At 41.9% G+C, this 27,959-nt stretch overlaps 1 protein-coding gene across 4 annotated transcripts; it reads right to left on the minus strand.

The window, feature by feature from the left end:
* Positions 1-651: 651 nt before the first annotated feature.
* On the minus strand, positions 652-11,901 carry mocs1 (molybdenum cofactor synthesis 1). 4 transcript variants are annotated; one of them, XM_041954240.1, is made up of 11 exons: positions 11,642-11,901; positions 10,562-10,673; positions 9,113-9,280; positions 7,433-7,597; positions 5,760-5,821; positions 5,240-5,351; positions 4,916-5,028; positions 4,480-4,590; positions 4,204-4,324; positions 4,077-4,124; positions 652-3,872 (listed from the first exon to the last, which is right to left on the minus strand). In XM_041954240.1, the coding sequence occupies exons 1-11, from the start codon at positions 11,843-11,845 to the stop codon at positions 2,875-2,877; spliced, it is 2,214 nt and encodes a 737-aa protein (XP_041810174.1). In that variant the 5' UTR covers positions 11,846-11,901; the 3' UTR covers positions 652-2,874. The 4 variants fall into 4 exon arrangements, with proteins under 4 accessions (XP_041810174.1, XP_041810172.1, XP_041810176.1 ...); XM_041954238.1 differs by having other exon boundaries at positions 652-3,875; XM_041954242.1 differs by having other exon boundaries at positions 3,734-3,872; positions 4,062-4,124.
* Positions 11,902-27,959: the final 16,058 nt, after the last annotated feature.

A 27,959-nucleotide genomic window follows, 5' to 3' on the forward strand; every position in this document is an offset into this window, starting at 1 on the left:
AGCTAATCTGAATGCTTACCTTACACATACACACACAGCAGGTGCTGCAATTTGTTTTTGGTCAAATTCACTGATCTGTGCTGGAGAGAGCACAAGGTGTGTTTGCTGAAGGCCGCCTCAGCTGACCAGGGCATCAGGTCAGCCAGCAGTGTAAACGCACAATGCACTAATTTTTCTCTGTTGTTGAGCACTTAAATGTTAAATATCTGTCTTGAATTGTAATCAGAGTCAGAATACTTGATTGATCCCTAAGGGGAAATTGGGTATTATAAATAAAAGTTTTGTATTTTTCCGACAGTTGCCACAGACTCAGAGGTTTTCTGACAATAAACAAACTAAATATGAATATGAATGAAGGTGGATTTGCTCATGGAGACAAAGCATAAGAATTAATCCTGTCTTACAGTTTAATTACAATCAGTATCAATAGATATATCAAAATATTATAAATCAGTTAAATACGTTTGCATTTATATTATAAATATAGATTAGATCCTAAGTAAAAATAGATCATTAAATTGACCTATTTGCAATTCCATTTTCTTATTCTGGAATTATGATTAATTAATAATTATAATGGTTTTATTTTTGTTTTTACGTTTACTGTGTTTGTAATATTCTACACCACAATTAATTTGTTTCCAGCTTTTATTATTACATTTACAGTTGATAACAGTTAATAATAATAGTAAGAGCTCCGATCAACACATAAAATAAATCAAAATAGAAATTGTTGAAGTTATAAATTATTATTGCACAAGCCTCTAACCCCAAAAGCTTCATGGTATCTGTTATCTCTTTTTTATTTTGTTGTATCGTTAGTCAGATCTCTTTAAGGTTGCACTGCCAGTTTGGAAATATGTTACTCATTACTGGTCAGTCTGTCCAAAAGCTGCTATATATATAGCTGCTGGCATTGGACTGGTGCTGCAAACAGTACAAAAAGTCATCTTGCCTGAGAGCACAGATTCATTCAGTGAGTTTCAAATATCACACAGAGACTGTCTGACAAAAATTATTTCATTGTAAGTTCGAAGCCAATCGTTGCAGTTTTGGCTTTGTAACAGCCCACGTGAACAAAGAGATTAGACCTGAAACCACAATTAAGTGATCAGTTGATCACCATTAACAAAAAATCCAGGTAAAAGTGAGAGAAAATAGCGGCAGCATCACAGCAAACAGAGATATTCATATTGTTTTGTTCAACATTAGTAGGACATGTTTACAGTATCATCAGCCCATGATCTCCAGTGACAGAACGAGGCCAGTGTGTGAGAAATTAGTATGTTAGTTTTTGTATGAGGATCACATGCCTGTTCTTTTTTTCTTTGATTACCAAATAGAACACCATGGAACGTACTGTAAATGACAGAAAACGTCTTGTGGAATCACACAATGCTCAACTTTCAGACACATTAAGACATCACAGGAGAAAGACTATAGAATATTTTAATTTTTAAAAGGGAAAATAACTGCTACACAGGCCTCCAGCAACTCACACAGCAATGTACTACAACCTGGATTCCCAAAAAGTTGGGACTCGGTATAAAACGTAAATAAAACAGAATGAGTTGAAAACAGCATAAATATACATATATTACTAATAAATTTCATATTTCAACTCATCAACTATTTGTTTTGTAAATATCTGCTTATTCTAAATTTGATGCAGCAACACGTTTGGTTGGTAACAGGTGATAGCATCATGATTGGGTATGAAAGGAGCATCCTGGAAAGGCTCGGTCAATCACAAGCGACAATGGAGCGAGGTTTACCACCCATCCCAACTTTTTTGGAATCAGGGTTGTATTTGCTATGATACAAAAAGAGCAATATTTAGTTCTCGAATATTCAGTGAGAACAGACCAGAGAGGGCTGCACCTACGGTGATACTGGCTAAATGACTGTGACATGCAGTATGTGGAGGCTGCATCAGTTGTTATTTCACCACACAGTAAGACTTTTTAGACATTTCTACATTTTAAGCTGAAATCAAATCAACAGACACAATCATTCTAGTTCATTCTGGAGGCAAAGAGAACTCAAGTTGTGCAATGGGTCATTTGTGTTATCACCCATTACATGAACAGTGGACATTTCAGAGCAAGAGCTAAACAAATCCCCTTACTATCATCCTCCACTGTAATGTGGTGCAAGTACAAATATCCAGAGCTTCTAGTGTACTAAAGAGGCAGAAAGAAAATAAAAAAAACTAAAATGAAATCCAGTAAATGCTTGAGTGAATTCTTGGCCAATTATCATCACTTACAAAATGATGAAGTTGCATTTCATCCAACTAAATGAACCACAACAATTGCATTACATTCATAGTACTATTAATCATAGTGACTCAGAGCAGGTAAGTAGAGGAGCATATAGAGGATGTGATATTTCACTGGCTTGATGTCTCCTAGCAGACCTGGGAAAATCATCAAGAAACTGAGACACACACTCCTGTGCTCAGCTTTCAGGTCAGGCACCTTGGCTTCATTCTGAATGGAACTTTCTTTAAAGTCCATGTAAGTTAATAAAAGATAAATGCATTCAACCTGTCGCTAGTGTTGAGGTCGCCCTCAGTTCGTTCTTTGCAGAGACCTATGCAAACAGATGTGGTGCTTGGGTGCCCTCTAGAGACAAACAGAAACACTGCAGCCTCACATGTCTTGTATGCTCTTCACTTGTTGCACTCTTGTCAGATACTGCATGTGTTAGAGGACATACTATCACAGGTATGACACTGAAAATACTTGCAATGCATAATTTAAGTTAAAATTAAGACTGCTTGGATAACATGATTCATATTGTGTGGGATTATGTTGCTCACAAGTCCTTCATTCTGTTTTCCTGCGTTGGATTCATCAGTGAGGGAGGAGGTCAAGGGTGACGATGAAAGTCCCTCTTCCCGCCCGTCTTACCGAGCAGTTTAACGTCCGTGATGATGATGTCATGGCTCACCGCCTTGCACATGTCATAGATGGTCAGCGCTGCAACAGACACAGCTGTCAGAGCCTCCATCTCAACTCCCGTCCTGCCCATGGTGCGGCACGTCGCTGTGATGACCGCGGCGTTCTGCAGCTCATCGAGGTCGAAGGTGACGGAGGCGTGGTCTAAGGGGAGCGTGTGACAGAGCGGGATGAGGGCTGAAGTCTGCTTGGAAGCCATAATGCCAGCCAACTGCGCCACAGCCAAGGCGTCACCCTTAGTCAGCTGGTTATCCCGAAGCAGCCGGAAGGCAGTGGAGCCTAACATGACGGTGGCGCGGGCTGTGGCTGTGCGACGCGTGGGGGCTTTCCCCCCAACATCCACCATTGTGGCTCGGCCCTGGGCGTCCGTATGCGTTAGATGTGCTTCGGTGGCGTCATCCGGGTGACTGTTGTCCGACTTGGTCTGATCACTCACAGGCTGTTTGAGTTTGACACTGGGCTCCTCGCTGGAACTCTGATTGTGGCACAGTCTAACATTGTAGTGTTTAAGATGTATTTTGGCATTCATAAAAATAGGTGTCGCTGGGATCCTGAGTAAGTGGCCCCTTAAAGCATTAGGAACACTGGCTTGTGCGTACCTGAGACAGTCTTCGTTAATGTAGCTCATGACATTTGTGCGTGTAGCAATACTTGAAGTCTTAGCGTGACAGCTGGTGAGAGTGAGGCCATTACTAAACTCAGAGGACTGAAGTGGTGTTACACGGCGAAGAACGTCCGTCGCATTAGGTTTTTCTTTGTTGATATGTGATGTAACATGGGCACCCCCACTAATTAAGGTTCCAGAGCAGTAAACATGTGCTGCCGGAGCTGAAGGAGCACAGTCTGGAAGGCACAAAAAACCACCTCTGTTCAGGACTCTCCTGCTGCCTGGATGGCCCATGGCAGGAGCTGCTGTTGGAGAGAGGTACGTGTCAGTTGTAAGCTGTCTTGTGACTTTGGCAAAGAAAATGGCTTTTGGGATGTGGTGCCTACTGGAATAAGAGAGCGTTAGTCGAGTAATCTTTACCAAAAACACCTAACATTTATATTTAGCCGAGATAAGGAGATATGGTGGCAGTGTCAGAGGTTTGTACGTACAGCCATGTCACCCACCAATGAGGATCATAGGCCTGTTCTTCATCTGGGAGATACTGAACATGCCTGAAGACACAAAAAGGAAGATATAACGTCCCAGTACAACTTAGTATAGTATAAGAGTATACCAGTGCACACACTCTACCTGCATGTTGCTTCTTCTTCCTGCCCACAGCTGCTCCAATGATTTGCAGTAGCTCCTCATGTGACGCTCCGGAGCGCAAGACATCTCTCAAGGACACCTCAGAGTTCCCGAACAAACACACCTGAAAGAAGGCCGACAGGCATGAGTAACAAAACACAACCGTGGATGGTGCCAAATCAAAGAAAGGATGAGATTATTTATATGTGTAAATCAGTGAGTGTGTGCAACATTAAGACAAAACCACACCTCATTAACAGAGAACAGCTGTAGCTTTACCTTGAGGCTGCCGTCGGCAGTGATGCGTAAGCGGTTGCAGGAGCCACAGAAATGGTCAGACATGGAGGTGATGAAGCCCACCTGACCTTTGAAGCCTGGCACTTTAAATGTCTGTTACAAGACGGAGAAGAGTGTAAAACAACTGAGTTCTTTGAAAATGGTTTCAAGTGGTCAAACCAAAGTGCTTGATCTGGCTCTCACTCCAAGCATTTCACATGTTTTTCTCAGAGGAATTCATGAACGTTGATTAAGTTTCCTGTTGGCAGACAAATTGATCAACCAACAAATCCAGCACGACAAATCTGTGTCAAAATAATGCACCAGCCTAAACAAGGCTTAATGGTGCCAGCATCATTCTAACGTGTATTTCAGAGACATGAGGATGCTAAATAAATCATCTTCTGAATAAAAATATAGAACAGTCGGAGACACTGACCTTGGCGGTGTCTGTGTGTCCGGTCTGAAGCTTTTCTAAGTTGGGCCACTGCTGCCTAATGTGGTCCAGCATCTCCTGGTAACTCACCATCTTCTTAAAGTTCCACTTGTTGCCTGCACAGAGGAGAAGAGGCAGCGTGGGTCAGCGTACTGTGTAGCATATCATAAGCAATACCATTTCATTGGTGTTACTTGATTATTATAGACTTATATGAACTTTATATATTAAATATTCAATTGTATAATTTAAGACCTGCAGCACCAGTGATAACCACCGTAGCATCAGCATTACTCTGCATAGACGCTGTAGGAAGTCGGCACTCACCATCGAAGGGCATGTATTCGATGAAGCGCACCTCCAGAGGCTTCTTCTCTGTCAGCGCCACAAAGTCTAGCAGCTCGTCCTCGTTGAGGCCTCGCATCACCACACAGTTAACCTACAGAGGACAGCACACAACAACAGGCTGCTGAACATTCCTCTCATCAGTAGCTGTACACATTAGGAACCGCACAGACATCTGCAAACATAAAATGAGTAACTGGTGATGCATGCATCAGTAATTGATTGCCTCAAACAGCCTATAGTTGGTAGAAGATTCTGCTGAAATACACCTGACAGATTATTCATCCATTACTGGTAGATGACGCCACTCAGGAATAATTTTCAGGACACAGAAATGAACTGCGATTCAGACTTTTCTTAAAGGAGACTGAGGTCTGTAACTCCTCCAGAGAGATGCTGTGTTGTTATCTTTAGGATAACAAGTTGTTTCCAAAAGAGATAAAATAAAAGAGAGATTTAAAAAAAAGAACAAAAATATCGTAAACCTTTCTCGATAAAATACCTTGACGGGGTTGTAGCCCATTTCGATGGCTTTATCAATGCCCTCCATGACCTTGTGGAACCCTGGAAAAAACACACAGAAACTGATGCTGAAATGCTCAAACTTGGATAACTTAACATTTTGCAACACATTAATCCTACCTTGATATTTTTTTTGCGCTACCAATTCAAATCAAGACACTGTGTGATTAGTTTTAGTTTCCCATAAAACTGTATTGAACCATACTACAAGGACAAGACAATCTTGAGACTGGAGCGGAGTGATGGACGTGAAATGTGAAACATATAATGCAGGTCACAATAAGCGTCTGCTTCAGCTGCAAAAGCCTTCACAACATAAGTTCTGCTTTCGCTGCTCACTGCCTGTTAATATCTGACTAAGCCCTCGATGACAGACCCCTGATATGTAAACATCTCCAGCTAATCCCACAGCAGCAGCCAGAACTTTTTAACAGCAAACTGCCAAGGTCAGACTCATCATTTATTTTCATCTACACAAAAACCCACAAATCCAGGCAGATTTAGACTGGCTGGTAAGTTTCTCTGTAGGAGCTGTGGCTTATGTTTAGTCATCTAGAATGCTCGTAGTAGCAATTAAATGACACATGTTGCACTTAAAATCCTAAATCTGCTTATTGAGGGCTAAGACACAAGCTTCCTTTCATGCTATACCTACAGATCTAATCGGATCTGCTAATATTTACTGCAGTCAAGCTGCAGTTTACTGTGTCCAGACTCATATAAGTGAAATATGGTCACAATCTGCCTCCTGTTCCTGAGTTATGGTGATGAATAACAGACAGAAAAGTGTTTTTGCAGAACATTAAGATGTCACTGCAGCTCATCTCTGACCTTTTGGATATAAAATGTCACCACTTCATCATTTTATAGTATGGAACATTTGTGTGAAATTTTGTTAGAATTAGACCAAATGAACGTTGTGCCAAATTTGAAGAAATTCCTCCATGGCATTCCTATATATTAATGTATCACGTACGATATCGCGTTCACAAGAGTGGGACAGAAGGACGAACAGACAACCTGAAAACAGAACTCCTCCAGCCACGGCTGTCACCAGCGGGGAGGCATAATAAATCAGGTGTTGTGGAAGAGGACTGGCTCAGACTATCCTTTTTCCACCTGCTCCTCCAGTACAGCCATTGCTCCTTTTTCTCTCCTTCATTTCCTGATCTCAGCCGGTCCATCTGTGTCGACCTACCGCCCAGAGCTCTGCCCTGCTGTCATCTCCACTCCACGACTGTTTAGAGCCTTCATTAACCTACAGTGATTGACCCACGGCAATAGGCACATATATACAATATTGATTTAGGCTGTCAACTGCTACTTTTAGACAGACGAAGAGAACAGCAACAGCATAACCAAACCACACGACTTCCTACAGATAAGAGTCAGACACAGTCTCAGCTGTTTGGAGCGTGATTCGAATTTACACGGTGTCATGACTCCAGCAACAATAACATACGTCAGAGCTCTTCATCCAACACAGCCACTCCTGTAGTTAAGCACACTGAAGCTCGATATCAAATGCTTACTATCATTCTAAGATAACTGTCTTTTTTAACACAATACACATCCTATTACATTTAAGCTTCAATCCCTTAACCTTCCTTTAAGTCTTGCAGCTGACATCGTGGGTCGAGCACTTTTCCGTACCTTTCCTCCTGACAATGAACTCAAACTTGGCCGGCACCAGCGAATCCAGGCTTATGTTAATCAGGTCAAGGCCAGCGTCTTTCAGCTTGGGCAGAAGTCTGGCCAAGTTCATGCCGTTGGTTGTCACTGCAATTGTTTTCAGGCCCTCCAACTTCCTCAGCTCGGCTGTAGAGGAAGCATGGGAACAAGGAGCGAGTGAGACAGAGAGAAAACTGTGGTGATAAATATTTACACAAGTATCTGCCACGTGTAACTGTTCCATAGCTAACTCAGTTGACCTCTTTAGACTGAAAAGTAAAAGTAGTAATATGAAAATGTCTAATAATGATGGAAACTGGGGCGACTCTTGAAGGGTATTCAAGTGATTCAGTATTGCAATAACAAAATATACTCCAAATAATAAAGTGTAATGTTAATGTCAGACTAAATGACCTCATAGCATTAGCTACATTAGCTTTAGTGGATATCACCCACTGTAATCTGCATGAACACTACCAACTCTGGAAGCACCACCTATATTTACAGAAGATCGGTAGTTTCTAAGTCTCCTCAAACTGCTGGCTTTAGCAGTCATCATCCACAGCTTGTGATGCTACAGGTTACACAGGTGACTGCTTGCGAATGGATGACGCTAAAGATGTTTCCTAGAAACTGATTTACACACTCGCTCAGACAAGTTTTATTGGTGCAACTCCATTTGGTAAATCACTAGTCCCAAACTAGCTAGTAGTTACTAGAAAACTTATTAAAGACTTTACATACAAATACAGAATTACTGGATGAACATCTGTTAAGATGAGCTCATGATCAATATGTGAAAGCTTTACAAAACCAAACCCCCGAGCATTTTACTGATGCTATGGATGCACCAAGACAGTGAAAATGAATCCAACACCAACCACACGTCTCATCCCTGTAACACATATGATCAACATCTTAAATAAACTACTTGCTGTAACCCATTATCAGAAAACAACAAATAAGATCAGAAGTCTAGTTAATGTTTTGACTTCACACTATCCACTCCGGTAAGCGTTAATGAGGGTCCTGTGAGGTCACACTGGTGGCCTGTCACATGACACACTGATAAGTGGTCATCTTTATGGGGCTGCTGGCAACCTATGGCCCTCTTTTCACAGAGACATTAACAATCAGTCACACCACATTGCTTCATTCATCCATGCCCTTTAATGTTGCTCCCACAAGCACTGGTCACAAAACATGGCCCTCATAGGGCGAGGCTGCACCGGTTAATCTACAGCTCAGGCCGTAAAATTAAAGTGGTGTGATGATTTGTCATTGGACTAAGCACACAGCAGTGTGTATGTAATTTTCCCTTCCACACGTATCCCTTCATCTGAAGGCATGCATGGAAAATTAGTCCTGCTCCTCTCTCCTTTTCTCTCCTCGTGTCACCTCAGTTCTAGTCAACAGCACATGAATCATCGATAGCCTTGGATACCAAATGCTGTGTTGAAACAGCGCAAACAAGATTTTCAAGTCCTGGCTTTATGACTTAAAAAAAAAAAGAAAAGAAAACGCCAGTCTTTAATGACACACCCGTCTTTCAACATAAATTATAGTGAATGAATGCGACAGACTGGCAGCACACCTCAATGCACCTTAACACCAACTGGAATAAGCAGGACCTATCAGCTCAACATTTCACTCGTTCCTTACAGATGATATCCAGCACATCAGGTCTGATGAGGGGCTCTCCTCCAGTGAGGCGGATTTTTTCCACCCCCTCCTGCACAAAGAGACGAGCCAGGGTCAGTACCTCCGAGGTGGACAGCAGCTGGGCCCGTGGCGTAAGCTTCACCCCCTCCTCTGGCATGCAGTACTGACCTGAAGATGGGAGGACGGTAAAACGGTAACAAGATACCAAAGACGTGATTTGTCAGCCAACAGATGCTTTTATCCTATCAGAGTTCTCATCTGCTTTTGAGGTTCGGTTGGGAGTTGAAACCTTGAAAGGTGAAAGGGCCACAGAGGTGGATCTACTTAGCAACATGATTTGTTGAAAAAATGTTAAGTCCAAGATGCAAATGCTAAGTTATCCTTACAAAACTCTCACACTTGTAGTACCATAAGTCAAATAAGACGACTATGCCATTGTTCTGATCCTCTATTCAGATATTTTTTATCTGAGTTACTTAACTTTTTCTATTGACATGTTATCAGGAGTCATCAGCAGGTGTTCCTTACTATCAAGATAAAACTACAACTAGCGATGAACAGGTTTCTCTGACCTGCACCCATCTGACCCAGCATGATCGGCTATATGGAACTACTTTTTAAACAGCATGCTATTTAACCTGCCCACTGTTTTCAAGTTGATTTGAGCCAGTTCCCGAATATTTTTGAACATCTACCCCAGGTGCGGTATTTCATAACATACCTGTATAACATTTATTTTGTTTATTTCAAAAATGTCTTTAAAACTTTGCACTTATATATCCTAGATATAGGCTGATGATTGGCCTGATGACCGTCTCCTGTGCCTTCCCTTTATCCCTGTGCTAGGCCTACTTGGCTGTACAGCACTCAACATTTTCATAGAGACAAGCACAAACGCTCACTTAACTTATTGTTAAGTGAGCGTTTGTTAGTGCTGCATACAATTTTGCATTATATTACATTTAAATGCACAAAATGTATCCAAATACCAAGACTTGTGCAAAACAAAACTTGAGAAAAAGAGGACTTATCCCTTTCAAGTGAGAGCCGTTCCATTTAGAAAGACCATGCTCAAAACATCACTTGACATATTCTGCTGCCATTTCCTCTTTCTTTGGGAGCGAGGTGTCACTTTGTTTGGAATTTATGCAATCATATGACAAAAGTTCTGCATCTTTGACTCCAAAACAGCTCCAGATGCTTTTCTACAGGTGACCTTGACCTCTATAAGAGAGGGAAAACTGCATTCCCAGGAGGATCAGTGAAATCTAACGATATCATCCAGAGTTGTGGAGGTGCTGGTGATGGTGGTGGTGGTGGTGATAGTAGCAGCAGTAGATCCACTACTACTGAGTGTGGTGTCTTCAAGTAGCTGGATAAGCACAAGGGAAGCAAAACCAAAGCAACTAAGGTTATCTTTAATATGTCACAGTGGGAACATCTACTCACAGCGCAGGTTGCATTTCTCAGTAAGGGAGATACGCAGGTAGCTGTGTCTCCGGCCAAAGTTGTCAGTCAAGAAGGCTGAAAAGGGCAGCACGCTGTCCTCTCTTAGCTTCTCCTGGGGATAAAGACAGCAGGACAAAGGCATTTTGGAAATGATATGACTTATATAAAATGTTGATAAAGAGGGTGAAGCAGAACTGGTATGCCTTGTTTTACAATCTTATTTTGCATTAAACTCAAGATCCTTGTGTGCTCTATGTTTATTATGTCCTTACTCATGTCTTATCAGAGTATATTGTGTGTATGTGTGTGTCCCTAAACCAGTAAACAGTTCAACTACTCATAGTTTTTGCAAGTTACAAAACACTGTTCTGATAAATTGACTGCATTTAAACAAAGGTATGCAGTCATCGAAAGGCTTCAATAGGTCAGTCACACTGAAGATGCTGCTCTGTAGCTCATGACCTTTGTCCACAGCTGCTGGGCCAAAAGTTTCCAGCTCAAAGGCAAACACGTGACTCAGCGGCAGATTAAACACTCCGAGGTTTATGACAGAACAAGGCCACTGAATATTTATGCGTCTCTGCATATTCCTGTGTTGCACACATGGTGACAGCAATCTGAGGCTACTAGGTTCAGCTCATTGGTCCTCTGGATGAAAATTCCTTCAACATCAGCCATCACTGCTGCAGAAAGACCTTTGAAATGCTTCGGAAACATGTTTTCATGTTTTCTGGTTCATTCACCCTGTCACTGGTGAGTTCAAGTACCGGCTAGGCAGACACATGAAGTAACTATTAAACTGCTGCAGTAAAATGCTGATGTCCTCCTACAAAACGGCGTGTCGACAATGTCGTAGCATTAACCTGGTGGGTTAATGTTTAGTATCTAACAGCGTTAGGTCCTTCAGCTTTTATGAGGCCCTAAACTGGACAGAGGTTATAGCTACGGTTCACACTGACACAACTTGTCATTATTAACTACCGTTAGCTAATAAATCCATTAGCTAGCCTCTGATCACGGCATAGACAGTAAATGCCTTAGCACCATGTGTGACTTCTAGGTTGTAGGAGTCAGTATTACCTCTCTCGATCTGCTTTTCAGAGGCAAGGCGAAGTTGGGCGCAGATAAAGTCGAGTCTCCAAGTTCAAGCTGATTTTCCTTGTGCGTAGGGCTGGAGTACAGGCGCTCAATGTCCCGGTTTACGCATTGTACGAGTTTCCGGACATTTCTTAAACTGCTGTGTCTGTAGAAGGAGCAGCAGCGCATGCTAGCGTGAGCAGACATTAGTTTTGCTTTCTGGCAGCTTCTGCCTCTCTCTTACTTCTGAGCGGAGCTCCTGATATGAGTTGCACTGCAGTGGACGCTGTCAGTTTACCAGAGGACTCCGAGGGGAGTATAGGGGCGTGGGTACGTCAGCCAACCGCGTCCACGCACATAAGTCCCGATGCACGCTGGGTAGTGTAGTCCGGGTATGACTAACTACACTAATGATGTGGGACTCACTTATGTCAGTTGTGGTATATTGTATTTTAGTCATTTGTCATTTGCCTCACAGAGCATAGTAGAAACATTGTTCTAGGTGTGTCAGTGCTGATCAGGCCAGGGGATTACTCATCTCCTGTTAAGGCTTTCAAAACTCACACGGACGTCTTGAGATATATTCCATGTGCTTTTTTCCAGAGCCCAGTTTGCATCTTGAACCATTTGCCCAGACGCAAGCATGATGATGTGATCCTCATATCATGTGGCTGAAATTTCAAACTTAGGTAACGTGAGAACAACTGAACCATCTCCACGACCACTGCACTCCATTCACTGATGAAGGCCAAGACATGTAGTTGAGAGCTGAGGAAAATGTCCAGGAAGGGGAGCATGTGCTGAGAGTTTTTTTGTCAAGCTTGTCCAAGTTCAATAAGGAAACAAAATGCTCGGTGTGACGACAGGTTTGAAAGGACTGCATGAACACTACAGCATGTGCATAAATGCTCAAGCATACAGTCAAACACACAGAAAGTCATGTTCTCACAGTAAAGACAAGTGAGCCATTTCATTCAATAAAGGCAATCCAACAGAAATATTTAGTGAGGGGATTGGATGGATTATAAGACTGTGTGCCTGTTGGAACAGACATGTACCCTCACTGTGATAACCCACAACATTAAATCTAAAAATAAATATCAGATCAGACTTGGGATCACAGGTACTCAACGTTAAGGGATCAGGACTAAAAACACAGGATTTGTTAAAGCAAACATGTCACTGTTTAGAATTGAAAACACAGAAGTATTTGAGCTCTCTTTTGGAAACTGGATCAAACTGAGGAAAAATATAGCCAATTGTACAGCGACTAGGCTTACCTGAACACACTATGCTGTGTTCATCACCACCCTGCCGTGACGTTGGGAGGATGCTATTTGCAATGTGTGGTGTATCCACTAGATGGCAGTACAATGCTGATTTTTTTGTTTTATTGGATAGCGTTTAAACAGGTGGAGCAAAATGTACAGACTGGCTTATCAAATAAATGGAATCACAAAGAACATTTTGTTATCGGACTAATGTTTTGGAGAAACTCTCAACATGACTGACATCTCATATACAAGATGATGGAAAACAAGAGAACATTGAGAACATTGTGTGTAAAATAAATGTTAGATAAAGAAGGGTATGAGGGTGAATGTTGTGGCTGTAAAATCGCTCATTTCAGTTTTCATATTTCAATCCAGTTTGTGAAAAGTAACAACTCTGTCCCAAAGCTATGAATAGAGAACCAACTTGTTGGATCTGCTGAACGCCTCTGTTCCCTGATGAGGGGCATTGTATCATAATCAACACACCTCATGTATACTGAAAAGCTGTTCGTCTGTAGTATATACTTTTGAAGCAGCCCTGCTGAGTTCAGCCCCGCCAGTGAACGCTGCATCTCCATTTCTATCCATGTACCCGGTGCAAATCAACCTTATTTACATCTGAACCACAATTATGTGTGAAAATATGTGCGTGTGCTCTGAGCTCAGACAACCCAGTTACACGGAGTGTTGTTTGTCTGAACCACGCTGTACCATGCTGTGCATATAATCTGCAAAATCAAAAGTATGCACCACAAACAGATGTTGTGCAGAGTCCTGTTTTTATTGAAATGATGTGCAGGAGAGATTAAATGTGCTCATGAGTGAAAAAAAACCCTTTTTTCTCTGGTGTTCACATTGTCGCCCCAATGATTTTCCCTCCTCTCAACAGTGAGGTGAACCATATTCTAACTGGCTTAGTGCACATGGCAGTGAACCCGTAGAGGTGATCAGAGGTGACGGGTGAGGAATCATTCACAACTCAATGTCTTGGGTCAACACACAGGCCAGAGAGTGGTAGTAGGTGGCAGAAGTCACTCACGTGCCGCAGGGCTCCACCAGTGCTGAACAATGAGCCAACATGCTACTCCATGCACCACCAACTACGACAGCTTTTCACATTTGAAGATGAACTGATTTATTGACACTGAAACATACCCTCCATTTGACTTCAAGCCTGCATTTTATACCATAGTTATGCAGTCGAAATAGCAGACAATTGCATGCTGGCTTCAGTAGATATCTCTGCATCGCAACACATACTTGTTTGACGTACCATCAGAACTGTTACTCCTTTACATTCTGTTGATAAGATTAGTTCATTTTTTTTAATGTTTTAAACAAAATTGCTAAACTACGTGTGCAGCTCAGAGGCAGTCTGTGTTGTATTACAGGTAAGAGTGGAAGTACAGAGATCTTTCACTCCGTCAGATTGAACTATTGCAATTCCCACACAAATGAATCAGTGAGAGGGTCAGGACTAATTCAATAACGGATCTGTAAATAACAACTTTGCGACAACATAAAAAAACAATTAGCCTATGCAGAAAATCTTTGTCATATGCACATTGCCTTCTTGCATGCTCCTTTTTCTGTTCGATGCATTCTATGGACTTCAGCATTAAAAATAACGACCCGCTGCGAGCAAACAGACCTGGAGACTGAGTTAACAAGGGTCACTCAAGATTCAAATACCTAACAACAGAAGTTACACGCAAAGCTGGAATATGGCCTTTCATTCCCACAGCAAATGATGGCCGACTTTTCTGAGTGAATACGGACAAACTTGGCATCGTTTTTCATCCTCAACACTGATTTGAGAACGAAAAGAAAGCAATACTGTGGAACATTGTATGTCCTTTGCGTAGGTGGACAGGTTATTGATCATAGAGGTTATTGACTACATAGTTATTGATCAGCTTTTGTTTCCATGCTGCACTGCAAAGCACATTCCCAAAGCCCTCTCCATCAATGATGGCTTATGCGTGTTTCTTTCGCCTTTCAGTGCTCTCCTTTTAGCACCTGAAATGCATCCAGTTCCACGGACAGCTTCAGCTGAGCAGGGGAGCGTGAAAACGGCTGCCAACCGAGAACTCTGTGAAACGTGCCGCTTTCTTCAGTCCATGTGAAACTGACAACAGTTTACCTTGCTTTCACTTCTTTGTACGTTTCTGTATTTTTGTAAGCTCTTTCTCCTTCAGACGGGGCATCCTGCATGCTTCATGTCTTTTTATCTCTGTGTTTGGGTGTCGTCAACCATGTGAAAACAGCTCATGCAGAGTGTCACCATGCCTTAGCGGTCGCATTTGAAATGTAGGTTTTTACACGCTGCATTTATAAAGTGTGCCGCGGTTTCCGACAAAGCCCCATGACAACTGCATCAGTGTATTTATTTAACGCAACATGACTTTAAAGAATACAACTGAGTTTGAATGACTTTCTTCAAAAGTTCTTAACATCATTTTACAACTATCACACAACGCTGTGAAATGCACAGTCGTGTTAGCTGATCTGAATGCAGTCCCATCCGTTCTGGATCTGAACCTTGTTAAAACCATTACACGTCTGACACATGGATGGTGTTGCTGTGGTCTTGCAAGGTGTGAAGAGTACATTAGCACAAATGAACACGTGTCAACCAAAGCTGGAATCAAAGAGCTCTGAAGCGCTGGACCGCTCCCTCTTTCAATGTTCATACATACTCACCCCTAAATGCAATGCTGCCTCTTCATTTCATTTCATTTTCATTCATTTCATTCTATTTTACCATAATTTTGCCGCCAACCAGCAACCACAGCTCCCTGCAGAGCCATGCCAACAGGCAAAAAGTGTGAGGTGGTGCGCTCCTGTTAGTCCTCTTGAATGGTTGGAATGACAGTGGTAATTATCCTGTCATGACACAGCAATTAAACGGACGTATTTAAAGCCAGTGCCGACTGTGAAAGAGAAATGATAGGCTCACTTCCCACTTTTGTCCAGCAGTATTCTCTCTGATTCTGCGTGGGTGTGATTTACTATTGAAATAGAGGGAACATGAATTTGCATATGGCTTACACCAAGTGGTGTCACACTATAACAGCTAATCTCTGGAGTTGTTTTTCTGAGCACTGGGTAATGGACAGATTAAATATGTTCATCTTGTCCTTCAATTTAATGCATCACTTACGCATGTCCTCTTTGTCAATGTTCCCATTTTCTGAGTTCCAGATATCGTATGCACTGATAAGTGAGGAAGATAGGAGAGATTTTAAGTCAAGCATGTAAAATTGAGCCATTTTCCCTCAAAATAAGAATTAACAAACATCTTAGAACATCTGAGATTTGAGTCATAAATAATATTAACACTCATATTTGGGTCAGCTGAGTTATCCTCTCCAATAGGGGTGCAGTTTTCTGATACAAAATAATAACATGTAGCAGCAGTGAAGCAGTCAGAGCAACATTATCAATCATTTGAGTTGACTTGTGTCCATCTGAAGACTATAAGTCCATTCTTCACTCTCCTTTGAGCTGTGTGTGCCTGCCCAGCCGCAAGCATCATGTTTCAGAGTCAGATAATAGCTCTCCATGGGGTTTAAGCCCAGTCACATTACACATAGTCCTTTGATAAGCTGTCAGTATAAAAACAGATGTAGTCAGTGAGATCAGCAGGAGCCACCTGGAGTCAGCAGGGAAAAGTGACCAATATGTAAGAAAGAACTGAGTCACTTTGTTTCAAATTACAGATGAAACTTCTTATTGTAGCTGTGCTGACAATTCTCCATGACATTCATCTTCTGCAGATCAGGATGGTTTCCGTTGACTAGCCACACGGTGCTAGTTAAGATCATTTCTGCCCTCAATCAGGAACTCATTGTGATGCTGGCATCAGTGAGCCTCGCTCAGTCGGCAGGTGGTGCAGGCCTGTGAGGCTATTTAGTCATTTTTCATCAGCATTAGTTATGGAATTTGGGATGCATTGAGCCTCCTCCTTTTCTGCTTATATGGTGGAGGAAGACGGGCTTCCTCCTGTTCCCCACTGATCAAAACCTGGCAGCTTTGTAGTTCTGATGCATTCGTCACACTGAACCATGGCCCAGGATGAGGAGAATGAGTGATTTAAACGTGCAACTACGGTGATGATATTTCCATTCTCTCATACAGGCTAAAAGACAATGACTAGTGTTTATATCCTGAAAGCAAGCGCATACTTTCATATTAATTTCTCCTCAGTTCTTTGCAGTCAACTTTACTGAACTTTATCCGAGGAATTCCAAGACGCACACCCTCATCATCGCTTCGTCTGTTCAAATAATGTTTGAAGCTTGAGCAGCAGTGGCTGAGATCGTCATAGCGGATGATGAACGTGTCACGGTCTGACTGCACCTCTGCCTCGTTTTTGGCGTTTCTGTTCATTCCTCCCTTGTGCTTCTTGTTGTTCTCTCTCTCTCTTTGTGTATGTGTGTGTTTGTCTGGGTGTGATGCTTCGTTTTCCCACCAGCTGCCAATCAACCTGCAACCCATCCACTTATCCACGATGTACCACTCCTGCAGCATGTATATATATATATATATACACACACACACACCACGGCCCTGTTTAATCCTGTGCTCTCCTGTGCCTCTGGTTCATCATCCCTCTGTGCTCTCTGTCAGCGTTTGTCAGTTTCCCTCCCAGCCAACTACTCTGCTTCTTCTGCTCCACCAAAATTCTGGCTCAGTTCACCAAACCCCCATCTCAACTACTGGTTAATAAATCTGCTTTTCAACTATCGCAAGCTGTGTGTCAGAGTCAGCTATCGCAAGCTGTGTGTCAGAGTCTCACTTCCGGGGTCCAGATTAGTTTAGCAACAGAACTGAGAGAGCGATCTGACACAGTGTCCTAAATTATTGAGCGTGGTGTTTTTTAGCATTGAGAAAAGTGACGTTCACCATTTGCCAGAAGATCGTGGACAGGGAGTTGTGTATCCTCATTTTAAAGAGACTAACATTCCTTGTCTTGTCTTGCCATGTAATTAAGAGACAGGGAGGACAAAAGAAAGTGTCATTGTTCTATGACCAATGGAGTAACCCCCTGTTCTGTACTTGCCAAGGTCACCGGGACGTCCACTGATGGGGACACATCAGTAGTAGCTACTGTAAGGAGAGATACAACAACTATAATCATGTGTGTAATTACGTGATATGACTGCCTGTTTAGAGACCTATTGCCACAGATTGGTTAGAAGGTGACTTTCATGTTTATGCCTCTAAGCCACGTGGCCAGTAATGTCTCAGGAAGAATGGCTGCTCCGAGATAAAACACATTAACATGATGATTTCTGCACCGCTGCAGATTGGAAACCAGCCTCACTCAGTTTCGAAAAACATGGAAAATGTACATACTCTAGCTAACGAGCCTTACTGCCTTGTTGAACCATACATGTTCAGACTTAAAAAGCTGCCAAGTGGGGAAAAAAAGTTATTAGCCTCCTAATTTTAATTTTGAGTAGGATTTTCACAGCTATCTCCTGTTTGGTGAAAAGATCTACAGAGGCCAAATGGCTGCACAACCGCCATTACTGTCAGATACATTTAAATGAGATCCAATATTAACTTTAAGTGAATCGATTCAGCTATTTGAGTAGTAGTAGGCTTTCCTAGACTGATCTAAACAATCAGCACAGTTTCAAGATTAGTGTCACCAATTTAGCATTTGACCAAATGTGAAATATGGTCACAGTCTGCCTTCTGTTCCTGAGTTATGGTGTTGAATAATGGCCAGAAAAGTGTTTTTGCCAAAGATTATGAAGCCACAGTGAAGCTGACCTTTGACCTTTTGCATATGAAATGTCATGAGACATTTGTGTGAAATGTTGTCACAGGTCACGGCACCAAAAAGTCTTTTGTGTTGTCACAGTGGCCTTTCACCACCAAAATCGAATCAGCTCATCGTTGAGTCCAAGCGAACGTTTGTGCCAAATGTGAAGAAATTTCCTCAAGTCGTTCCTGAGACACAATACAGTGGGTGGAACATGAGTTGTTGCTGTTTATTTTGAACTGCATTTGTGTTATTATTGAAAACAGTGGAGTGTAGCACGGCAGAGAAATATTCCCTGAAACCCAAATCATCCGGCAGGTACCAATTGACAAATCAGAGGGGAATGATCAGATGTGTTTAAGCTGTTATGAAGAAACTGTGAATTAACATTCCTGAAGTGATGATCTGTTAAGTGTGAACTAATTACATACAGTCATAGTGCTTGATCATTCGTTAATGTTGAGCAGCAGGAATTTATTACACATCCTGCGTTAATTCATGCATGAAATCATCATGAGTCATGCATTAGGTAAGCATACTTAGGTATATTATTTGCACCCCTGTTATAAGGTGTTACCATGTGAAGCACTGTGCTAAATATCGCTGACCATTATTTGTGATGACGGCTAATGCTGTATCCATTAAAACATTCCTGCACTGGGTTGCACCAACCAAGTGCACCAGCTCTGCCGATGGTAGATTTTCCTGTTCTCCCTGTACAACAACAAAACCACTGACAATGACACCTAACAACTTGCCATCACGCAAGTAACATTTATAACAATGGTGATATAAGTGAAGACAGCACACTAAGCTGTCTTGTAAGCCTAAACCATAAAATGAGGCTCCAACAGTCTCCTGACTTCTAAGTACTGACTGACCATAAATGTAAAGTATGGAAGCCTCACGGGCAAAAAGAAGAGACAAGCCATCATGTAAAAATACATTTTCTCCTACAGTCAAATGAGCGGTCTGAGCTGCATAGCTGTTTTGTCTCCTGATGGTCGGTCTCTGCAGCTGATGTTCTTGACCTGGGCACAGTCGAGTGGCAAAATGAATCTCTCGTCAGGATTAATGGCTTCATGACTGCTGGCAGGATTGTCATAGCTCTCAATCCACCGAGGATAAACACGAACAATAATCAATATCCTCCAGAGCCGTGGTTCTTTGGCATCCAGCGTTATGCGAGGACGACACATTGTCCTTTGTTGACTTCGTGCTCCAGCTGAGGGACACGGGGACTCCCAGGACACTTGGTGAGTCTCTGAAGTTAATCCTCAAGCTGTTATCAATTTTCTGCCAGAGTGGGTGTTAGCCACGAGAGATGGCTCAGAAAACACAGGGACAAAAAGATGCTCAGAAACCAGAGGACAGCTGCAAAATAACTTTGAACATCAACTGATAAGAGGGACCTCTGTGGTTTGGGACAAAGGATTTTCCTAATGATGCAGAGCTGCAAATGCACATCGATTCTAACCATTGATTCTATAATCACAGTGTACGGTTTCCCAGGCAGCGGAGAGGTTAATGTGAACCAGTGAAGGATTTCACTTATTTTTTCATTGCAAACGTAAATAAATTCCTTCAACTTTTAAGATTTTTACTCTTGCATCTTGAATGCTGTGAAAATCAGGGAAATGCAAATTCATTTCCTGAGAGGCTTCAAAAGATGCCCACAGACTCATCCTTAATAAATAAAAAAATATTTTTTTTCTTAAATGTTATTTTTATGGCTTTTATTAGATATCTGACGGTGCAGACTGAAGAGTGACAGCAGTGGACGACTGTCAGGATTGAACCCGACGACTCAGTTTTTCCATATGTGATGTATTAAACATCAAAGATTAAATCTAGATGAGAGGCACAGGAAAAGAGACTGACCATAACATATCCTTCCAGCGCTGGAGTGGAATTCAATGATGTGACCTTTTTCATTTTATCTTCAGACCATTTAAACAGGAAAATGTCATTTTGATGGTCTTGATCCTGAACTTTACCTTCACTGCAGTTGCTTTGAATGCCTGCAGAGTAAACATCCCAGTCACTGCATGCGCTGAGATCGTTCTTGTCATGTTGAAACACAGCAGCATGTACAGTACCTGAGGGTTAAGTGTATACTCACTGACTTCAGTTACTCTGAGCCTCAGCAGTTTAGACTCTCTTCCATCCTTTCACCCCTTTAAAGGAGCTATTATTAACTCCTGTGGAGGTGAAGCACTTTCTAGTTCTCAGAGATTAATGAAAAGGTAGTCAGCATGTGAATAATTTAGGTCCGTCCTCTTCATTCATTGCTGAACTCAATTTGGACAGATACCTACTTATCCCCATGCTGTTGTCTCCCTTCAGCTGAAATCTCTGCAGGAACGGTGAGACGTTCAGTACATGATTGCCCAGTTTGCAGGAGCGCTGTGTTTGTTGCTAAATTATGAAGGTATGAATAACTTATGAGTAAAAACGCAAACCTATGATAACGTGAGAGGAATGAAAATGCTGTGAAAGAGGGAATTTCAAATAGCCTCCAAAATTGCTCAAACCATAATTTAATAGAATTTATAGAACTGCTTAGAATGCAATTATGGAAATATTTATAAGATATTTCATCTATTTCCTCTTTTTCAAATATATATTTCACAGAGACCCGGGGCAGTGGGTTCATTGAAATGCTGCAGTGAACTGGAAGTCATCTTTAGCATAGCTTGTCAGAAAGTTTACAGTTCAGTCATCAGTTCCCACAGAGTTTTCCCACTGCGACCTGTTACAGCAAGTGTCCATGGTATTCTGTGATATAATTCTCTTTATAGTATATGTAATTTGTGGTATCCTCTGTATTTTTATCGAAGAAATCTAAATATTTTCACAAGCAACTTGCCTGATGTACTCAGTGACAGTCCAGCTGGATGGAACATTTCCTATATGTTTCCCCCAATATCAGCATTTTTTTTCAGTAATTGTTCAGCAGGCAGATGTTTTCAGTGAATAACCTCGAAAAAGCCACTGTGCATGAGCTACCAGTACCAGCTCTCCCAGCAGCTACAAAGCTTAATTCAGAGTCAGGAAGCCTAATAAATTATTGCTTAATATATAAAATGAGCAAATGAATAACTTTTTTAACTTCTGAGTTTCTTTTATTATGAAAGGAGGCACAAAAATCTATTTTATATTCTCTTTACAATACAAATTAATGTATGTTTACCCTTTAAGGATGCAGAAGAAAGCATCCTAAAACCAATGGAACCAGCTGCCAATCAGGACCTCACTCCAGAGAGACTGTCCCGTTTTATATTTGTGTTCTCCTGGACAGTCTTTCTGTTTGGTGAGAAAAGAGACAGTGACAATAAGTTGCAAAGCTGAGCTGTTGGATGTAGTGTGTTTGCTTTTCTGATTCAACGGTCGACAAAAATATCACAGTCTTCAATAGTCAAGTCAAAGCTTAGGACACCAAGCTAAACAACATCGCTCGTGCGTAATAGGAAGCCTTCTGTGCCTGTAGCCCCGACCAAACTGGCAGACAGGCAAAGTTATCGACAAGCTGGTGAACATGGTGGAGCAGCTAAACAGACACACTGGTCAGAGTGAAACACAGTGGACATATCTGACCTTCTTTAATTTTCGTCTGCCTGTTACTTGGCATCTGTGGCTGCTTCCTTTGCAGGAGCTGGAGGTGGGCGTAGCGCAGGGTCACCAGCAACACCTTGCTGGCAGCTCTCTGTGTGTCTCTGTCTGTGTGATCTGGCCTTCATGGCGGACATTACGAGGTACCTCTCAGTGCTGCAGCTGGTAAAGGTGGGGCTAATCTGAATTTATATACTGCTGTGCATCTTAATCCATAATGATACATCATAAATATCATATTAATATGAATGTGCAAAGTAACTAGTAGCTCATTTTGTGAAATAGATGTTTGAGCAGTTTGTTCGTTAATGATGAGAAAGTTGCTGTTTTCTCACATGTCAATGAGACATGAGGTAGTTGGACCGAGTAAGCGATGACAGTGACGCTCTGCACTTCTCTCTCCAACACTCTCTCGTGGACTCACACGTGTGTTCATGTGTTTCGGGGGACTGGCTTTGGAAGGAGGGAGGGGATTTGTCTTTTTTAAGTTGTATACTTTCTAAATCCAGCTTACTCTTGCTGCTTTCTCCACCGTCACCAACCAACAACTTAAGTATAGTACCTGAGTAAATGTACCTAGTTACATTCCACCACTGGAAACATGATGCATTATTAACGAGCTGTTGAATAAAACACCACAAAGTAGGCGGTAATCAGTCCATGCATGTTAAGCCTGAATGTTTGTGATTTCTCTCCTTTCCATGTTTGCTGACCAGTGGCCAGTTTATGAGCTTGTTGAGGTTTAAACATCCTCAATCATATTCTTTATCCTGCTGCACAAGTGTCAGATTTAACAAAAACTGTGGACTGCTGCTTCTCTCAGCTGTTTATTCTAAACATTAATATGCGCCTGCATGTAAGCTGTTGTGCACACGCACGTATCCATGGCAGCCCCCTGCTGTTCCTGCGTGCATGCTTACATTCATCAGGCGGCCAAGTATGAATCCCAAAGAGGGCTAATGTTGTCTGTAGTTGCTGAATATGCTGCTACTTTTTTTGATAATAAAAGAACAGAATAATAAAGATGAATGAAAGAATATGGTGGAAGGACAAATGACCTGACTTTCTCTATTATGTGCAGTCTCTCGCTCCTCTATCTATTTTAGCCCTGGAATGTTGGAATTAAAGTAAGTGAAATGTGAATATATAGCCAGCGTATCTCAGTTGGAAAAAAAACAACAAACCACTTCATCTTCCTTCAAGCAAAGAGCAAGCTTCCGTGCTAATCAGTTTTACTTTTAGTTTCTTGTCCCTGAGTGCTGAAACTGCAGCTATGTACACATGGCCAAAAGTACACCGTGGACCATAAAATATTCCCATCCTTCCCTCAAGGAAAAGATTTTGCATGCTTGCAGGGGCTCTGCAGTCGGTGACATTTTAAAGAGCAATTTGCAAGAAATGGATGTGAATTGGAAGCTAGCTCAACCATGTGATTGAGTTTCCCTCATATGTCCTCAACGATATTTAGAAAGGCGCACAGCCCAGAACATTTGAGCTATGAACACATTATCCTCAGTCGGGCTTTCTTAAGAATCACAGAGTTATGTGTTTGTTATGGCTGAGGGGCCACTAATTCCTCATAGATAATAAACAGTCTTGTTTGATTTGTTGAACTATGTTTGACAGAATGCAAAACGTGATGATAGCTCCCCAGCTTCAAAACTGCTGTAGCATCTATCTGAGGATTATCAATCAATGTAATGATCATACCAAGCAAACAAGGGGGGGCATTATGTTGCATCTGGTGTATGAGAAGTATGCAAATTATCAAGAAAAGATGGTGCTGCGATGTTATTGCAGAGGAACTATTCATTTTTTTCCTTCTGGTAATTTGTCCATGTTTTAAGGCATTGATCTGTCTCGACCCCCCCAGGACTCTTGGTTGCAGGTCATTGACATTTCTCTGCCCCAATCTCACGGAACTGATTACTATCTAATAAAAGAGAATCGGTGTACCTTTTTTTGAAACGCAAAATTGGTTTGATTTTAAATTATCTTTGTCATCAAAAGGTGAAACAGAACCATTCATATCATAGTAATTAAGTCATCCGTTAATATAAGACAGTAGGCTACCCAATTAACACAATGGAAAGCATCTGTATCGGTCCGGTGCCATCTGATTTTGTCAGTGTGAAAGCCAGTGAATATACACCATCCGGATGCACCCACTGAACATGCTTGGGCGTGCAGTTTGTGCCAGAGTGACCAACACTACCACGTCGGCTGACTTGTGTCAAATGCTGGTCGAGGAATGGGATGCCATCCCACAGCAGTGTGTGACTAGGCTGGTGACCAGCATGAGGCGGAGGTGCCAGGCTGTTGTGGTTGTATACGATTCTTCCACAGGCCACTGAGGCTCTTGTTTGTTAAATTAATAAATTGTTAACACAAGAAAACACAAAAAGTATTCCAGCCATCAGTCCGTTACTCAATCACACTCAAGCTCTGGTCACCTTACTACCACTAAGTTCAAATAGTACAAAGTCTGTCTCACCAGGTGTGCTGTGAATTAGAATGTACACATTATCAGTACATGTCCACACAACACACCGAACAGAACAAACTCTTCATCCCCCGCCAACAGTGGCCTTTACAGGAGGAACATGCATTATTGACCAAGAAGGGTTTTGCAAAACTAAAAGAGCGAGACATAAAGAGTCTCCAGCGTCTGCACTTGAAAACCCATTCTGCGAAAGAGGCGAGCTGCCCTAAAAACTAGGCAGAGTGACCAGCTGTGAGCGAGTAAGGCCTGAGGAGGAGTGCAAAGTAATCATTGAGCGGGCAAGGCTGAGTGCTCGCGCTGCATCAGACCAGCAGACTGAAAAAAAAAACGGATATCTGAAAGGTCACCATCCTGCTGCTTTTACAGATTAATTCTCAAGATCAATAATTTAGCTGTCAGAGGGACTATTGGAGTACGGATACTGAACTGCTTCGCACTCTATTCATGAAGTGTTTCCGTCTCCCACCTCCCAGTCGAGACCTTAACTTAAGCATTTCATCAAAACAGCGAAATTTACCCTGATAGAGTGCTGTGCAATGGAGTCACTGTCAGACATTTCTGTGAAAACGTGCCTTTCAGGAGACAAAAACTAAAAAAAAATGACACAGAAATACACTAACAGCTTGAGTCACTTTACAAGTAAACCATCATGACTGAGACTCCCGCTGTTACCTTGAAATCACATCTAGCTGTTGTCCCTGGTGGCACCAGTGCTATAGCTGTTTTTGGCACCAGATACTGACTGATATATTAAATTACACACTCTGCAAAAATGTTCAACTTAACAGTCAAGTTCTGAAAAAAAAGTCACTTTTAAGGGTGTGATGTGTCAGATATAGCCAGAAATTTAGTTTAAAACTTAAAAAATGAACTAATATTATCAACAGGATGTGACAAAGTATCATCGTGTCAAAGACGTCTATGTTCTGTGTTGCAGTGATATCTACTGAAGTTAGCATGCTAACTATCCAACTCCAGCCTTTCCTGTCTCATAATAACACTTTGTACAAGAAGAGATGATAGTTATAGCTCAAGCTCAAGCCTTCCCCATAGTTTCAGTTGAGAGGTGTAGAAAAGCTAGACTATGTGCTTGTAGCCAAAAAAAAAAACAAACCAAACTCCAACAGTAACAGACCAGCTGCCTCCTTACTTTAAACCTCTGTCCATGCCAACTGCATTGATTAATACATGAATATGCAACAAAACACTTTAAATACAGCATGTGAGCAAATAGGAATTAAATGAGACTCCCAGATTTATGTGCACTTGGCCGATAAATGAAACCAATGGAAATATTTTTCACAGGGTTCGCTTGTGAGTTGAGGGAGCGAGTGTCTGACATGCTCACAGTGGTCATTGATTAAGGTTTCAACAGCAAAATAAGTTTTGACACCGTTAGTGACGCAGCCCGTGAGACGACTGAGGACCGTCCTCCATCATATCCTTCCTTTTCAAGAGTAACATAATTTCCTCCTCTGCAGCAGGTTTCGAATATCATGTGAGGAAGTGACTCTTTCTGTTAAAGTCCTGTCAAGACTGAAAAAAACTGTGACGAAGAACAACAAACAGAAAAATAAAACCACTAAATTCACATATTCCATGTCTGAAAATGGCTGGAAACCCATCACCACCACCCACTATACTAGATTCTGTGGTCACTCATTAACGTGAATCAGTAATTAACATTACTGATAAGAATTTGAATACAAGCAAAAATGGGTGTTGTTTTTCCATCTTGTAATTAATTCCCTCTGCAAAGCTGATATTTGACCAAGTGGACAGAATCTTCTTACACAGGGACTCACATTTCAAGTAATACAACTCCGTCCCTATTTTCATGTCCAACTCAGCAACATCTCAAAATATCTGTAATGATTCATTCATCTGACGCGTATAAGAAAAAAAAATGACCTACCGTGCTGCTCTATTAAATCTTTTACAATGAGCCTCAGAGCACATTCAATGTGGGAGTCCAGTCTAAAAGCAAAAGGCTTCGTTGAGGCAGAATAATGAGAGCGAGACTGTTATTTAAAGACTGGAGCCATGACAACAGAAGACCACTGCTGGTGAGGGAAATTTGTTGTGCTTTTTTGAGGCAGAAAGAAAAGCGGACGGGGATGTGTTGCTATAATGTTAAAGATGCATCACATAAAGATGTTTTACTCAGATGCTGCCTGTATCAGTTCTTACAGGTACACAAAATTTATAGAGCTGCATGTTCAAATCACACAATACTGTGTGAGTCTGAATCTGACAGTTTGGAGTTTTATTCGGCCAAAGATGGAGAACACTCTGCTGGCAGACATATTGCATATTCCCACACTGCTGCGAAGGTCTGACATCTGGGATGTTAGCGTCCGCTGCCAAGCAGTGTTCAAGTGCTTTTACTTGTCAGAAAAGAAACCCAGAAAAACATGGACACTGTCGAGCCTGACAAGAATTTTAATATTTCAATTCTTACGGACACTAGCGATGAGTTGTCTAGCTGGCTGTAAGATGCATGAGCACTTAATACTGGTGCTTAGTTGCTGCTGGCTAAAACATGTGCAGGACGGCCCAGTGGGGTTTTCAGCTTCAGCGTGGCCCCGGGCTCGACTGAACCTTTTTTGTGGCCCACAGCAGAAGTTGTTCTGATGGGGAAGAAAATTTGTACTGTGTGGTCAATCTTCAATTTGATGAGCAATGGAAGATATTCATTTATTTATTTATTTCAATGACACAAATGTCGGATATCAGTGCAGAGTGCACACATGGGTACAGTCCCGCCAACATCTAAGCCTTGCAGACATCACACCGTGAGGGAGGGGTAGACACAGTGACTGCGACTAATACCAAGAGCATCTCTCCTCCATGCTTGTTATAAAGAAGCATCTCCATGGTCTTCAGCTTATCTACCACACAGCCCGAGCCTCCTCATTATGTAGTGTGGAAGTCCCTGAGGCCCCTGAGGTTCCTTAACCATGACAGCTCTTACATTTCTCCATATATGATGAATGTAAGTCCCTCTCAGTTTAGCTCTGTTTTGGTCTTCGTCTACTTCTGACAAATATCTTTAGCTGCTAAATGTCCCTCTATGGTCCTGAGCCGGTCGCTGCCTGATGTTTGGTGCTGGACAGGTTGCTTACGGTGAAAACAGCTGGCTGCTGCAACTAAAAG

Source organism: Chelmon rostratus, chromosome 15 (genome assembly GCF_017976325.1).
Source record: "Chelmon rostratus isolate fCheRos1 chromosome 15, fCheRos1.pri, whole genome shotgun sequence".
NCBI lineage: Eukaryota > Metazoa > Chordata > Actinopteri > Chaetodontiformes > Chaetodontidae > Chelmon > Chelmon rostratus.

Bases quoted from the DNA above. Each gene is read 5' to 3' on its own strand.
- mocs1 (XM_041954238.1), bottom strand. From the start codon at position 11,845: ATGTCTGCTCACGCTAGCATGCGCTGCTGCTCCTTCTACAGACACAGC. The intron at 9,281-10,561 runs GTGAGTAGATGT...TCCCATCTTCAG, and splicing joins TGAGAAATGCAACCTGCGCT to GTCAGTACTGCATGCCAGAG. The intron at 5,029-5,239 runs GTGAGTGCCGAC...TCCTCTGTGCAG, and splicing joins CGAATACATGCCCTTCGATG to GCAACAAGTGGAACTTTAAG.